The sequence below is a fragment of the Nesoenas mayeri genome (genome assembly GCF_963082525.1).
Source record: "Nesoenas mayeri genome assembly, chromosome: 7".
Classification (NCBI taxonomy): Eukaryota; Metazoa; Chordata; class Aves; order Columbiformes; family Columbidae; genus Nesoenas; species Nesoenas mayeri.
Window position 1 is genome coordinate 25085342 of NC_137551.1, and position 13657 is coordinate 25098998.

The following is a 13657-nucleotide window of genomic DNA, read 5'->3' on the forward strand; positions in this document are numbered from 1 at the left end:
GGGTGGGCAGGAGGCACACAGTTCCCCCCTGTGTGCTCACCTTCCCCCCGCAGTGCGGTCTGGCTGGCCGTGGTGTGAGGGGTTCCAGCAGCCCCCGCAGGCCAGTGCTGGGCCACTGGGGCCATGCCCTGCCAGTCTCTGCCTGGACCAGTCCGTGCCTTGCCGTGACCCTGCCTTGTGCTGCTGCCTGCACCGGCCTCAGCTCAGTAAACCACGTTGCCAAATGTCTGGGATGTGTCCTTTTTGCGGGGAGCCAGGACCGGGTGGGGGCTGCTTAAGCATGGGCAGGGCTGCAGATGCAGAAGGGAGGCAGCAGGTTTATTCCCAGCTCACAGCACAGGGATCCATCCCTTCCTAGGTGGTCATAGTGGGACCCTGGGTGCTGGTGGTGGTGCAAGGGTGGTCAGGGTGTACTGGGTGTCCCCCCCACTCACTCTGCCCAGGGCAGCCCTGTCCAGCAGGAAGGAGTGAGATGGGTGGCTTTCTCCTGGCCACATTCCAGTGTCCCAGCCACGTCCCCAGCTCCCAGGGTCCCTGGTTCCTGTGCCTTCCCATTGTGGGAAGCGGGGAGACTCCTCACAACCAGCCGTTGGTGCTGAAGGTGCCCCTCAGCTCCTCAACCTGGGGGGGGGACAGCGGGGCCAGGGGTGCACGGCAGGGACCCCCGTAGTAGCCGAACCATTCCATGGCCTTCTTCAGTCCTGGGATCCCAAACCGGCGGGTAACCTGCGGGAGGGAGGGAGGGACAGAGGGAGGATATGGGGGTTTGCCGGCTCCCATGGGACCCTGCTCCATGCCATCTCTGCTCCATGCTTGTCATCACTCCTGTCCTCCCTGACATGGGGCTGCCAGGCTGGGCAAGGTGCAGGGTGGCTGCATCCCCTACCCCATGAAGTGCCCACCATGGGGGCACAGACCATGGCGCTGCAGGGGAGCATCCCTGTGGCATGGCGGGCTCTTTGCAGCAGGGACAGGCCATGCCACAGTGTGGCTGGGGGCCCAGGGAGGAGCAGCATTTCCCCCATCACTCCCTATAAATAACTGGTAAGGATCCCATGGGACGTCAGGCAGGTGCCTGCTGCCAGCAGACATGCTGTTCCTGGCACAGCAGTGCTGGCATTTCCCATTCTGCCACCTCCAGCCCAGCTTGCCTGGCTGGCTGCATGCTGTGCCATCCTGTCCCCTAGACCACCGCTCCACCCTCCCCAGCCCCAGTGACCTCAATCCTTTGCCACCCCCAGCTCTGCAATCACACAGCAACTCTACCCCTCAGCATCCTGGGGGATGCTGCCTGCTCACCGCCGTGTTGGGCTCGATGAGCCGGTGCTGCAGGTCACGGGCCTCCTGCCATTGGCCCTCACGGCACAGGTGGTCCAGCTGGCACAGTGGGGCCCCCAGGACATTGGCGAGAGCACAGACCCCTCCAGAAGCACCTGGGGGCACCAGGTTACATTGGCATCCAGCTCGGCATACTGTGCCCAGACAGCACCTCCCGGGCATCACTGCCCCTTACCTTCCTGCCCCTGCCCAGCTGCCAGTCCCCACCAGTGCCCCCAGGGCAGCATCCCATGCCCCTGACTGAGCAGGGGCAGCAGCACCTACCCAGGGCATAGCTCGCCATCAGGAAGCCAGCTGATCCCGCCAGCACCTGGAAATCCTCCTGCCTTGTCTTGTGGACCATCAGCCCCATGCGGGTGATCTGGGAAGAGACCTACTGTGACCTGGGGCAGACATCACCCTATTCCCCTGCCACATGGCTCCTGCTGGCGTCCCCAGGGTCCAGGGAAGGGCTGCATGTCCCAGCTTCCCATTCCCAGCCTGGGGCCAGGTTTGGTGGCAGCCAGCCCCAGGAAAAGCCCTGCCCCACTCACATCCCCACTGCTGTCCTTGATCCCAAGGATATTGGGGTGCTGAGCCAAAGTGAGGACAGCCTCCAGGGGTAGGTCAAGGCCAGTGTTGGCAGGGACGCTGTAGAGCACCACAGGGATGGGGGATGCATCAGCAACCTGCAGGCAGCCAGGCAGAGCTCAGCAGCTGGCATGGGTTGGAGATGTGCAGGACTCCCCATCCCACTGCCCCAGCCAGGGCTGCCAGTGGACAGCAGGTACAGCTCACCTCCGTGTAGTGCTGGACCAGTGCAGCGCTGGTCATGGCCCCCCGGTAGTAGCAGGGTGTCACAACCAGTGCCGCGTTGGCCCCTGCCTCTGCCATGCTGCTCGTCAGCTCAATAGTGGCCTGGGTGGCTGCGGAGAAGGCAGAGGGGTGAGGGATGACCGGGGGGCAACATGTCCCCCGTCCTGCCCGCGCAGGCACTCACATTCGCAGCCAGAGCCGGCCAGCAGCAGACGGTCCCTGGGTAGAGCCCGGCGCACGCAGCTCACCACCTCCAGCCGCTCGTGGGGTGCCAGGTAGGGGTACTCCCCGTTGGAGCCCAGCACCACCAGCCCTGAAACACAAGCATGAGAAGAGCAGTGCCTGGGCACAGGAGCAGGGTGCAGATGGGGTGGCTGTTCCTGCCTTCTCAGCACCCCACTCTTGAGTGGGCACAAGGAGCAGCCTGATGTCTGCATCCAGCAGCTCCCTTGGGGCAGGTGGCTCTTGCAGGTGCCCCACAATGCCCTGGCCTCCCCACAAGGGGCACATGTGGGTAAGTGCCCTCCAGATCTCTCCATCCCTCAGAAACCACTCCACACGGCACCACTAGTGAGGGATTTATTGGTGCCTGCAGCCAGACAGTGCCACCCTGTCCTTGTCTGGGGCACAGACAGCCCTTCCTTGGGACACTGCCAGCACCACGGGCACAAGGCAGGCCTGCTCCAGCCTGGTGCTGCTGAGCTCCAGGGTACGAGGAGGGCTGGGTGTCCCCATTATCCTCACTCCCTTCCTTGCCACCGAGCACCCAGTCAGGGCTCTGCAGCCCACAGTGTGCCCTCCGTCTCCTGTCCCTGTTCCTGCAGCCAGGCAAGCCCTAACCTCACAGCCTGGTCAGAAGAGAGGAGGCCTGGGGCACATCCCTGCCACCCCCAGCCTCTTCCTGCAGCGCCTCTCCTCCCATCCCTCCATCCTGGACAACCAACAGGTCCGCATCCTGTGGGGCTGCATCTGTGAGTGTGTGTGGGCGTGCAGACAATAGGTGCAAGCCTGCAGCTACGTGTGGAGGACGTGTGCAAGCCTGCACACAAGTAGAGTGTGCATGCAAGCATGCACTGGACTGTGGTGGGGATGTGCAAGGACACGCATGCGTGCCTGGGCACTTGCTGTGCGAAAGGCCCCAGGTGGGTCACCCAAGGGCCTGCCAGCCCCAGAGCAAAGTCTGACTGGAGGCTGAGCACCCTTGGGAAGCTGGCAGGCTGCCTGCTGCTGCTGCACAGCCCCTGTGGTGGGCAGGGGTCTGGCAGAAGCCTGCATGGAAGGGAGTAACAGGCAGCACTTACCTCGGAAGGGGATGCTGGCATAGCGGTGCAGGTTCCCCTCCAGCCGGGCATAGTCCACCTCCCGTGTGGATGAGAAGGGGGTGGTGAGAGGTGGGAAGATGCCCCGAAGGTCGAGTGCATGTCCATGTCCCGAGGGGGTGCTGAGCCCCCGGTGCTGCCTGGGGACTGCCTGGCACAGAGCTGCCAGGGCAGGCTGGAGGGGAGAGGCAAGGCGGACGCCGAGCACCATGGTAGGTGGGTGCCACACCAGCTGTGCCTCCTGCCCTGCCGAGGGGCTGTTAATGTTTGACGGGGCACGTGAGGGACCCACGACCAGGCTGGGCAGATGACACGGGGGTGGTACTGGGTGAGCTCAGAGTGTTCTCCCAGCTCCAGGAGCCAGACACAGGAGATTAGCACCCCTCCAAGTGAGTCCTGGCTGCCCCAGCTGTGCTTTTCCTTCTGTGCACCAGCCCTGGCAGCCATCTTTCTGCCACCCACAGGGCCAGGCTGCAGGGCCAGGGAGGGATCAGGCATTTCAGGGGGTCCCAGGGCTGTAAGCAGGGTTCACCTGCTCTGGGTGTCAGTGTAGGGTCTCCTGTAAACAGGCGAGCGGGAGCATTTCTGGGTAGGGAGCAATGAGCACCATGCTCAGCAGAAGTGACCCAGCCTGCAAAGGGGCTGCCATTTCCACTCAGGGATGGCTCCAGCAGGGAACCATGGTGGGACTTTGAAGCACTGTAATAAACCAGGGCATCACACAGCAAGGAGTCCTGCCCTCGAACCACTTGTTTCCCTTCTCCATGGTGTCACTGACACCCAAGTCCCTGTGCTAGGAGGCAGGGCACACCTGTGCTGCTGGATAACCCAGCTCCCCAGCTAACACAGCATCCCCAGCCCCATCGCCCTTGGCACGGGCTGCCCAGCCCCACAGCCCCCAAGAGCCAAATGCTGCTCTTTGCTAGCTTTTATTGACATGGACAAGTCTCGGGTGGATCTGGATCCTTGGAGCTGAACCAAATCCCTGGTCACTGCCTGGTGCTGTCATGCAGGAACCTCCGTCTGTCCCTGTGGCAGTTCCTTGGTCTCCAGTGCCTGACGTGTGTCCACCTGCCACTGCTGCACCAGGTCCGTTGGGGTCTTGCCAGCCTGCAAGAGCAGGCAGAGAGGCTGGGGCTGGGGTGGTGTGACACAGTGGGGCAGCAAATGGCCCCGGTGCTGGTCCCCCCATTCACCTGGTTCTTGGCCATCATGTCAGCCCCATGCAGGATCAGCATTTTGATGATCTTGTAGCGGCTGAGTCGTGTGGCATCGTGCAGCGCCGTGTCACCTTCCTGTGAGAGACACAGCTCAGCTGAGGATTGTGATCCAGCTCCGAGGAGAGGAGCCTGTGGCACTACTGCCGGCTCCCTGCACACTCATCTTCCCAAGGGAGCAAGGGGGTGATGCTCACCCCAGCCCTGGCTGTGACTGCCCGCACCCTGGGGCAGGGTCACATGTGTGCCCAGACGTGCTGGGAGCCCCCAGAGGGGTGAGGCAAGGAAGGGAGGATCAGCTTTAACGCCCCTGTGCTGGCTGCATAGCCATGGCACTCACCCTGTCAGGTGAGTTGATGTCCACCCCGCAGTGGATGAGGTGCTCCACAATGTCGAGGTGCCCAGTCCGGGTGGCCACGTGGAGGGGTGTGCTGAGCAGCTTGTGGGGGGAAGGAGGTGCACACCACAGGAGATCAGCACCCATCCCTACTAACTCAACACAGGGCCAGTCCTGGCCTCGCCTGGCACAGCCCCATGCCCCTGGGATCTGCCCTGCACACCTTGTCCTTCAGGTTGAGGTCTGCCCCGCGGTCCTGCAGCAGCTTGACGGCGTCCAAGTGCCCACCCCGGCAGGCCCAGTGCACGGCAGTGCAGTCCAGCTGGGCACACAGAGCCATGTCACAGCACAGGACACCCCCAGCCTGTGTCTGTCCCCCACCCACGCTGGTCCCTGTGCCCAGGCTGAGCCCTGCATATGGCCACCTTGGCAATGGGGACAGCACTGTCCTGCTGTGGGGACTCCGCTGTTGCTTCAGCTGCGCCATGCCCAGAGGCTCAGACCAGCATGAAGCTGAGGGCAGGATCCAGCCTCACCCGGTCACTGAAGTCAACAGTGGCCCCGCTGTCCAGCAGCTTCTGCAGGATGTCCGTGTGTCCCTCCAGCGAGGCACGGTGCAGGGCGGTACGGTGGAACTGGGGGATGATGCACTGCGTTGGCAGCCAAATCCATCCCCTCATCCCAGCCCAGCTGTACCCTGATCCCAGGGGGGCCAGCCACCACCAGCAGGCACAGGGGCCATGGTGGCAGAGTGCAGGCAGGGGATGGTCAGTGACTGTGGGGGACAGCTACCTCATCGCATGTGTCGGGGGAACCACCATCTGCCAGAAACTTCTCGATGACGGGTATCTTGCCCTGGACAGCAGCTCGCAGGAAGGTCTCTGGCTCTACTGGACCCTCCTGGTGGCAGGACAGGCTCAGGGCTGGGGCATCACAGGGGCACAGGAGAGGGGACAACACAGGGGGATCCTGTGCCCTGCTTCCCTGGGGAGGTCCCCAGCTGGCAGGGTGACCCAGGGGCTGGTCCGTGGGTGCCCATGTCCTAGTGGCCCCCTCCCTCATCCCAGGACCCCCCAACGTACAATCTCCAGGGGTTCGGGCGGTGGGGGGGGCTCAGGAGTGGCCGCCCGCTCCTCCCGGCGCTGCCGGCGCTGCTTGCGGAGCTCGATGAGGCGTTGAATGCTCCCCACATCAATGATCTCCCGCCGCAGGTCCACTGAGCTCTTCCGCACTCGCTCCTGGCCCTGGGGAGGGACAAGCAACACCCCATTTGCCTTCTCTGCACCCAGCCACCCCTCAGCACTGCCCCCCCTGCCCTGACCCCCCTCACCTTGACAGCCTCAAGGCCCCTGTTCCTGGGGCCATGGTGTTTCTCCTCCTCCAGCTCAGGTGTGCTCATCCGCTCCACGGCCAGTGGCTCCTGCACACCATCCTCTTTGAAGCGCTGGAGTGGCACAGAAGGGCTGCACAGTCCTGGCTGGGCACAGAGCAGCCCCACCACCTCCATCCCCAGCCCACTGGTGCAGGTGGCTCTGGGCATGGCTCACAGTTCACCACAGAGGTCTCCACGATGCCTGGCAGTCCTTTGGCTTGTGCTTGCCCACCTGTCCTGCTTGGCAAGCTGGGCACCTGCCCGCTGCTTGGCAACAGCTCCCTGTTTGGGAACCTGATGCCCTTGAAAGCCCTTGGCCACCTTGCTGCATCCCCCAGGGTGGCAGGGTTGGCATCAGATTCCTCACACCCGCGTCCCTAAGGGTGGACACGGCACAAGGCAGGTCCCCCTGCCTACAGACCCACCTTCTCCTCCTCCTCCTCTGCCAGTTTCTGCTCAATGAGCTCCTTGGCCCGCTGCACATCCAGCTCCATGTCTGCCTGCGGTGCACAGCGCTGTGCAGGATGCGTCCTCTTCTCACCACCACCTGGCTCCCAGAACTGCCGGCGGCTCCACTGGCCCTGGGGCTTTATGCTGCTGGCCCCTCCGTCCTGCAGCCCAAGGGCACCAACAGCTGTGGCTGTTCCACATGACTGGGGCAGCTTTGCAATGAGCTCACCCTCCTGCTTTCTGGTGGCCCTGGCTCACCTCCCCAGCCCCACACCCTCTTAAAGATACCCATTGCCCACCCGCAGGCTGCCCAGGACCCCTATGCTGTGTGCGGGGAGCTGGGGTGTGCATAGCCCACAGCAGCCAGTCCAGAAAGGCTCAGCAGAGTGGGTCCAGGGTCACACAGGTCCTGTGCCAATGCACCCACCCTGGGCAGTCAGGATATTCCCCGCAGCTCCACTCACCCCATTCCCACGCAACCAGATGCTGCAGCACCCACCAGCAGCTCCTAGGGCTCCCTGGGGGGTTGTCACCAACCACAAAAGGATGTAATGTGCCCCTCTCCCCTCCCCCCCCCCCAATCTCTCAGGCAGCATGTGACGGTAGGAGCCACAGCCCCTCCATGCCTCTTTGGAGGATGATCTCAGGTGTGGAGCATCCTGAGCAGCCCTGCCAGGGTCCTGGTGGCTGTCCAGCCTCCCCCACTGTGCACAGGCAGCCTGGCAGTGGGGCTGGCCTCACGTGGGGCAGAGCTGGCAGCTATTCCTGGCAGCAGGGACATTGTTCAGCCTCCTGGGCTTTGCTCTCCCCCTTTGTAAGATGAGGCTGGTGCTGGACTGTGCTGGGACAGTTAATGCGCTGGGCACCGTCCCCCAGCACAGGACCTGAGGGAAGGACAGACAGGGACACATCACTGTCACCCTCCTGGGAAGTCCCCAGGGCCACCCTTGGGTGTCCTGTCCTGTGGGTGACACAGCCTCCATCTGCAGAAAGGTGCCATTTTTGCCAGGACAGGCAATGGCAACTGCAAAAGTGACCTGGGACCATTCCCCTTTCCAGGGTGTCCTGCATGGCCCCTGCACAGGCACAGGTTGAAACCTCCAGAGGGACCACTGGGACAGGGAGGTGGCAGCCCTAGGCCAGCAAGCAGCTGGGATGGGACAATGCTGGCAGCACTGGGGCAGGGTCCAGGCAGGCAAAGAACCGGGACTGGCAGGACAGGGTCAGAGTGGCACCAGGGAGCAGAGCTGCGGTGCCTGGGCTCTCCTCGGCCATCCTGTGCTCATCCTGACAAGAGAGGATGGGGACAGGAACCTCCTGTTGCTGCAAGTGACAACCAGCGCCCCCCGCACCAGGTCAGAGGAAGGATGGAGAGGCTTTATTGATAAATACAGACTATGTACAGAGGGGAGACATCTCCACCCAGCCCAGCACCCCAGGGCCTCCTGGCCAGGGGAGCCAAAGCCCAGCAGGTCATGGCCTCTTCCCAACAGCACAGCCCAGCAGCAGGTCCCTGGCATACTGACACCCCCAAAGACATTTGGTCTCAAACTTCCTGCAGCAAATGTGGTGTGTGCCCATGTTCCCGGCCCGGAGGGCCCACCATGGCAGCACAGTCCCATGCAGCCCTTCCTGGGGAGTCACCTGAGTGGATGGCAGCCTGTGGGGAAGCAGCGGCTGTCCCCGCTCTGGCAGGGCTGGGACACAAGCACAGGGCATCTCTGGAAGTGCCGCTCTGCCCTCCAGCCCCCTGCCCTCTCTCAGCAGCTGGTGCAGGGAGTCAGTTCCTGGGTTGCACGGGCTGGTTGACGATCACTTGCACAACATAATCCTTCTGGATCTTGGTCTCCTGCAGCCGCGTGCGGTCAGTGAGCAGTTTGCCCGAGAAGAACCAGCGCTGCCAGGCCACGTTGATGCCCTCCTGTGCCTGGAGTTGCTTTTTCAGCTGCCCGATGGTGTCACTCATGCTGGCGCTCAGCCGCAGGTCCTTGCCGGTGGAGAGACGCACCTTGAGGGCAAACTCCCGTCGAGTGTTGGGCAGGGGCTCAGCTGGCTCCGCCACCTCCTCCTCACTCCGCTCCAGGATCAGGTTGATGGGAGGTGCCAGGCAGTAGACAGGCAGCTGGTACCGGTTGCCCAGCTCATCGTAGCACTCCGTCAGAGACCCTGGGGATGGCAGGATGAGATGCTGTGGGTGAGCGTCTCCATGGACCCCCCTAAATGGGGATGGGACCACCCCAGGCAGCTGGGCAGAGACTGTCTTGCCCACCTTGGCTGGGCTGAGCTGCATGGGTGGCAGCTGGGAACCCTTCTCCTCTCCAGCCTGGGACTCTAATGTGCTTGGATGTGAGGTACTTAGCACCCACCCCACCCACAGCCCAATGCCATCCCTCACCGTGGGGCAGGGTGATGCTAGCTCCATCAAGGATGGCCTGAGCCAGGCTGTGGTCGTTGACCTCCACAGCGTAGGCAGCTGCCTTCAGGGCATCCCAAATCTCCTTACGACCCTCGAAGGCAGGTGCTGTGTCCCAAAACTCGTCCCGCTTGCTGCGCAGCTGCCCGTCCGTCATGGGGTAGTCACTCTTCCACTTGGGACGCTCCTTCTTCAGGGGCTCATTGCGGCCTGGGAAGTGGGGGGATGCTCAGCTGAGAGATGGGGCTCCTCCTTGAGCCCAAGTTCCCCATCTCCCCATCCCCATGGGTCCTGGGGATCCCTTTGCACCATGCACAACAGTGCCTGAGTGACCACCCTACCCAGCACAGGATAGTCCCCAATGCAGCCAGAGGGAAGTCAGCTAAAACTAGCCCTGCCCAAGGTCCCAACAGCCCCAAAGCCGCTGCCCTCCCAAATGACATTCTTTGCCCCACAGGAGGGGCACAGTCTCTTGTCTCCATGCTATGAGGACCATGCCCCTGCCCCATGAGGTGGCTGCAAGGCCTTGGGGGCCTTTGAGGCAGAGTAGTATTTATAGCTTGGCGAATTAGCCAGGGAATAAGCCGTTGAGTCAGAGTGGGAAGGGGATTACAGGGGCTGAGCTGGAGCCCTGGCAGGGGGGCAGGACTTCTCCATCCTCTTTGCTCACCCCAGAGTGGCAGGAACCAGCTCTGGGCAAGACAGCAGGCACACGGCATCCAAAGCATCAGAGGGCATCAACAGTGTGGAGGGCTGCCAGCCTGCAGCAGTCCCGGCGATGGGCTGAGCTGAGCAGGCTGTCCATGAAACAGCCCCCAACCACGTCCCCAGGGATGACCAGCAGCCCAGGGCACAGCAGCAGAGGTCTGGACCACCCGCTGTGCCAGCACCACACCACCATGCCAGCCCCACACCAGGCTGTGGTCCCGTGGGAACAGCCCTGTCCCGTCGGCCCACGGCTGGGCCGGAAGCATGGGGCAGGAAGGAGCTGTTGTCACTCCCAGCTGAGCAGGGGACAATGAGTGACAACAGCTCCTTCCTGCCTCCCCTCTCCCTGGAGCAGCCAGCCGGCACCCTTCCTGCGGAGACGGGACATAGGGGACGTGGAGTCCTAGCCGGGCAGGAAGGACGCCTGTGCCCGCACAGTGACCTGCCAGGCAAGGCAATGCCACACACCCCAGCTGCTGGAGACAGTCATCACTGCCAGCTGAGGGCTGAGCCACATCCCCCAGGCAGCTTTTCCTGGGCACGTGTGTGGTGACACAAGGCACTACATGACCTTTTGTATCAGTCCTGTTCCACCCCATCCAAGACCACTGGAGCCAGCACAGCACCCGGCCCAGAACTGGACACAACACGTGGCACCAAACTGGTCATCCCTACAGGGCACAAGAGCTCAGCTACCCCAGGGCTGGATGCTGAGCATCCCTGGAGTAGCTAGGCCAGCTGGCTGCAGCCAGCGCTGCCGATTCAGCAGTCAAGGTGCTGGGCAGGAGGGATTTGTAGCACCGCAGGACAGAGCAAGGTCAGAGGCAGCACCTGCCCTGGGAGGGCAGCAGAGCAGTGGTCATGGCCAGCCTGAAGGACACGGCCAGGACTGCATCTCCAGGCTACTTCGTCCACCAAGCCAGGGCACCTTTACAGAAGGACTGTCATGAGTGGCAGGACTCCCAGCCATAACTATCCCCTCAGCTTCGCTCATGGCAAAGGGAAGAGGCTGGCCCAGGCAAGGCAGCAGGAGCAGCACCGCCGGGCCTGAGTGCAGCTGTCCCATGCAGGCAGGCGTGCCTGGCAGCCTTGCCCAGGTAGGCAGGGGCTAAGCCTCATCTATTTATTGCTGCCGCCCAGCCAGGACCCACAGACTCTAATCACCTCCTGCTGCTCTATTCCTGGCCCCTTGTGCAACCCTCCGCCCCTGTCTGCCACAGCAGCACCGCCGGACAGGTCTGGCCACTCACTGTGCCCAGACTCGAGCCAACAGGATCTGGCCGGCAGCCTGCCTGCCGCCTGCCCTGTGCCTGCAGCATCCTGCCTGTGGCTCAGCCCCCCTGCGGTGCTCCAGTGTGGGGATCCCCAGGCAGGAGGATGCACCCCGGAAGCTCCCCTGCCCTGGAGTTTGCTCCCTGCTTGGCAGGAGCGCCAGGAGAGCCAGGCAGCCCCAGCCAGCAGGTCCTGGAGGCTGGCTCAGCCCCAGAGGAGATGCCAGCCAGATGGAACATGACACTGCTTCCAGCAGTTCTGGCTGGTCCCCTCCTGGGCCAGGTGGAGTTGGGATGCTGCGTGCCACTGGCATTCCTTGCTCCTCCTGCTGCAGCAAGCTAGCCACCCTAGGGACAACGCTGTCAGCTGCTGCAGGGAGCCTTGGCAGGACTCCTCTGCAGGGGGTCGCATGAGCCCCAGCCAGAGCAGGAGTTGGCCAGGCAGGTGGGCTGCTTAGCAGAGCCCCTGCATCAGCAGAGGTGGGCAGGCAGAGCACCCCTCCCCACTGACAGCAGGTCCTCATGTGCTGGGACCTGCCAGGCTGGGGCAGTGTCCCCCTACTGCAGATGAGGGCAGCTGCAGCCTTGTTTCATCCTCTGTCACCTCCTGAGCAGTTCCCATGGTCTGGCGGCACCACACAGGCAAGGGCAGGAGCCACCCTGAGCACCCTGGCAGGAGGGACACACTGCAAGAAAGTGGTAGCAGCTGGCAGGGGCACAGAGGCACCAGGAGGGGATTGTGACCTATCCCAGGAAGGCCTGGCAAGGAGTGAGCAGTGGTGATGGAGACACAGGCCCTGCAGCCAGCTGTTGCCTGGCACAGGAGGGGACCACTCATCCATATGTTGGGATCTGACCCCCCCAGCCACAGCAGCCCCGAGTTATGAAGCAATGGCCCCACACCCCTATCAAGCTGAGCAAACAGCAGCTGCAGACCCCAGAACTCACTGACACCTGCAAGAAAGCACCTGTGCCCCTGGGGCCCAGAGCGTGCCAGGGTGTGGGGCTGCAGCCCGAAGGGGAGCAGGGCTGCCGGCTCCAGGGGGGCCATCACCCTGACCCAAGCCAGCAGGGCATTCTCAAGGCAGGCTGGCACACCTGTAGCCTTGCACAGCTCTGCATGGGCAATGGGCACAGCTGGACCCAGCTGCCACAGCATCTTGCACGTGTTGCCAGAGCAGCGGGCACCATCCCACAGGAAAACCTCCCTCCCTCCCGCTTGCATCCCAGCTGCGGGCGAGGGCCGGGCGCCCCGTCCCCGGGCACACACTTCCTGCTCCTCCTCTCCCGCCGCCTACCACCGCTTTGCCAAAAACACGGTAATTACCGGCTGCTATTGTACCGGCCGGGGAGGTGAGTGAGGGGAAGGCAGGCATGATTCACCCCGCCGGCCCACGTTCCCTCCGCCAGCAGGTAGCCGTGCCCATCTCCGTTGCCTCCGGGACGCCCCAGAACAGCATCCCGGGGAAGTGAGTGCCTCACAGCACCGGGGTATCCAGCTGCTGGTAACTCGGGCGAGCCGCGGGGCTGCACCGGCCTCCCCTGCGCGGCCGCTGCTCTCCGGACCGGGGCAGCCGCTCCCCGCTCGCCCCATGGCCGGGTCCCCGGCATCTCACGAAACCCCGGGGCAGCGGGGACGTAGCTGTCCCCGTCGGCAGCAGCCCGATGTACGGGTAGCACCGACACTTGAAAGGCAAGATGCAGGCAGGGTCCCAGCAGTTTGCAGGACCCGGCATGGCAGGGTACACTGCCGAGCCCAAACTGGGGGCACCCATCGTCCTGCAGGCCCCTCGGAACTTCCCCTCCCCGGGAAGAGCCGGGGCCGGCAGCGCTGGGCAGGACACGCCGTTGCGTCCCGGCGCTGAACCTGCAAACCCCCCGGGGCGCCGGGACGGGAGCGGCGGTACCTGCCGACTCCCGGCGCCGCGCACCGGACCAGAACCCCCGGTGCCCGGGAACCCTCGGGGGCACAGAACACCCGAGGGTGTTCACGGGACAAACTCCTGCGCCCACAGACTGCGCCCCTCCGGTGACCACGCTCCTCCATGCCCACCACCCCCACCGGTACCCACGATCCCGTGGGTGCCCACGCGAGACGGCCCCGGCAGGCTCAGCCCCCCTCACCTGCTCGCTTGCGGGGGTTCCCGGCGGCGGGCCGCTCCCGACGCTGCCGCCCCACGCATCCGCCCATGGCGGGACTCAACGGCAACGGCGCTCGGCATGGGGCCGGGCCGGCGCTGCGCCCGACAGCAGGGCCCGGCACCGTGCAGCCGCGCCGCCCGGCTCTGAACACCGGGGCCGCCCCGCCGCCGGAGACACCCGGCGCCGCGCCCCGCCCCCCCAGGTGCGCATGTGACCGCCCGCACCGGCCCCGCCATCGGCCCCGCCCACGCGCGCGCGCCCCCCGCCGCGGCACTTTTGTCCCCTCCGCCTCGCC

General features: G+C 64.1%; 3 protein-coding genes across 5 annotated transcripts; all 3 read right to left on the reverse strand.

The window, feature by feature from the left end:
• Window positions 1-576: 576 nt before the first annotated feature.
• Window positions 577-3663, reverse strand: HOGA1 (4-hydroxy-2-oxoglutarate aldolase 1; the record flags this gene model as incomplete). Its single annotated transcript, XM_080348160.1, has 7 exons — window positions 577-726; window positions 1300-1433; window positions 1603-1699; window positions 1872-2006; window positions 2116-2243; window positions 2318-2446; window positions 3435-3663. The coding sequence occupies 7 exons, from the start codon at window positions 3661-3663 to the stop codon at window positions 577-579; spliced, it is 1002 nt and encodes a 333-aa protein (XP_080204286.1).
• Window positions 3664-4365: 702 nt separating this feature from the next.
• ANKRD2 (ankyrin repeat domain 2) lies at window positions 4366-8593 on the reverse strand. 3 transcript variants are annotated; one of them, XM_080348310.1, is made up of 10 exons: window positions 8473-8593; window positions 6804-7018; window positions 6337-6450; window positions 6089-6250; window positions 5799-5906; window positions 5543-5641; window positions 5230-5328; window positions 5010-5108; window positions 4649-4747; window positions 4366-4562 (listed from the first exon to the last, which is right to left on the reverse strand). In XM_080348310.1, the coding sequence occupies exons 2-10, from the start codon at window positions 6870-6872 to the stop codon at window positions 4458-4460; spliced, it is 954 nt and encodes a 317-aa protein (XP_080204436.1). In that variant the 5' UTR covers window positions 6873-7018; window positions 8473-8593; the 3' UTR covers window positions 4366-4457. The 3 variants fall into 3 exon arrangements, with proteins under 3 accessions (XP_080204436.1, XP_080204435.1, XP_080204434.1); XM_080348309.1 differs by having other exon boundaries at window positions 5799-5903; window positions 6804-6989; window positions 8473-8573; XM_080348308.1 differs by having other exon boundaries at window positions 6804-6989; window positions 8473-8573.
• On the reverse strand, window positions 7423-13529 carry UBTD1 (ubiquitin domain containing 1). The gene is made up of 3 exons (XM_080348311.1): window positions 13345-13529; window positions 9224-9451; window positions 7423-8994 (listed from the first exon to the last, which is right to left on the reverse strand). The coding sequence occupies exons 1-3, from the start codon at window positions 13409-13411 to the stop codon at window positions 8609-8611; spliced, it is 681 nt and encodes a 226-aa protein (XP_080204437.1). The 5' UTR covers window positions 13412-13529; the 3' UTR covers window positions 7423-8608.
• Window positions 13530-13657: the final 128 nt, after the last annotated feature.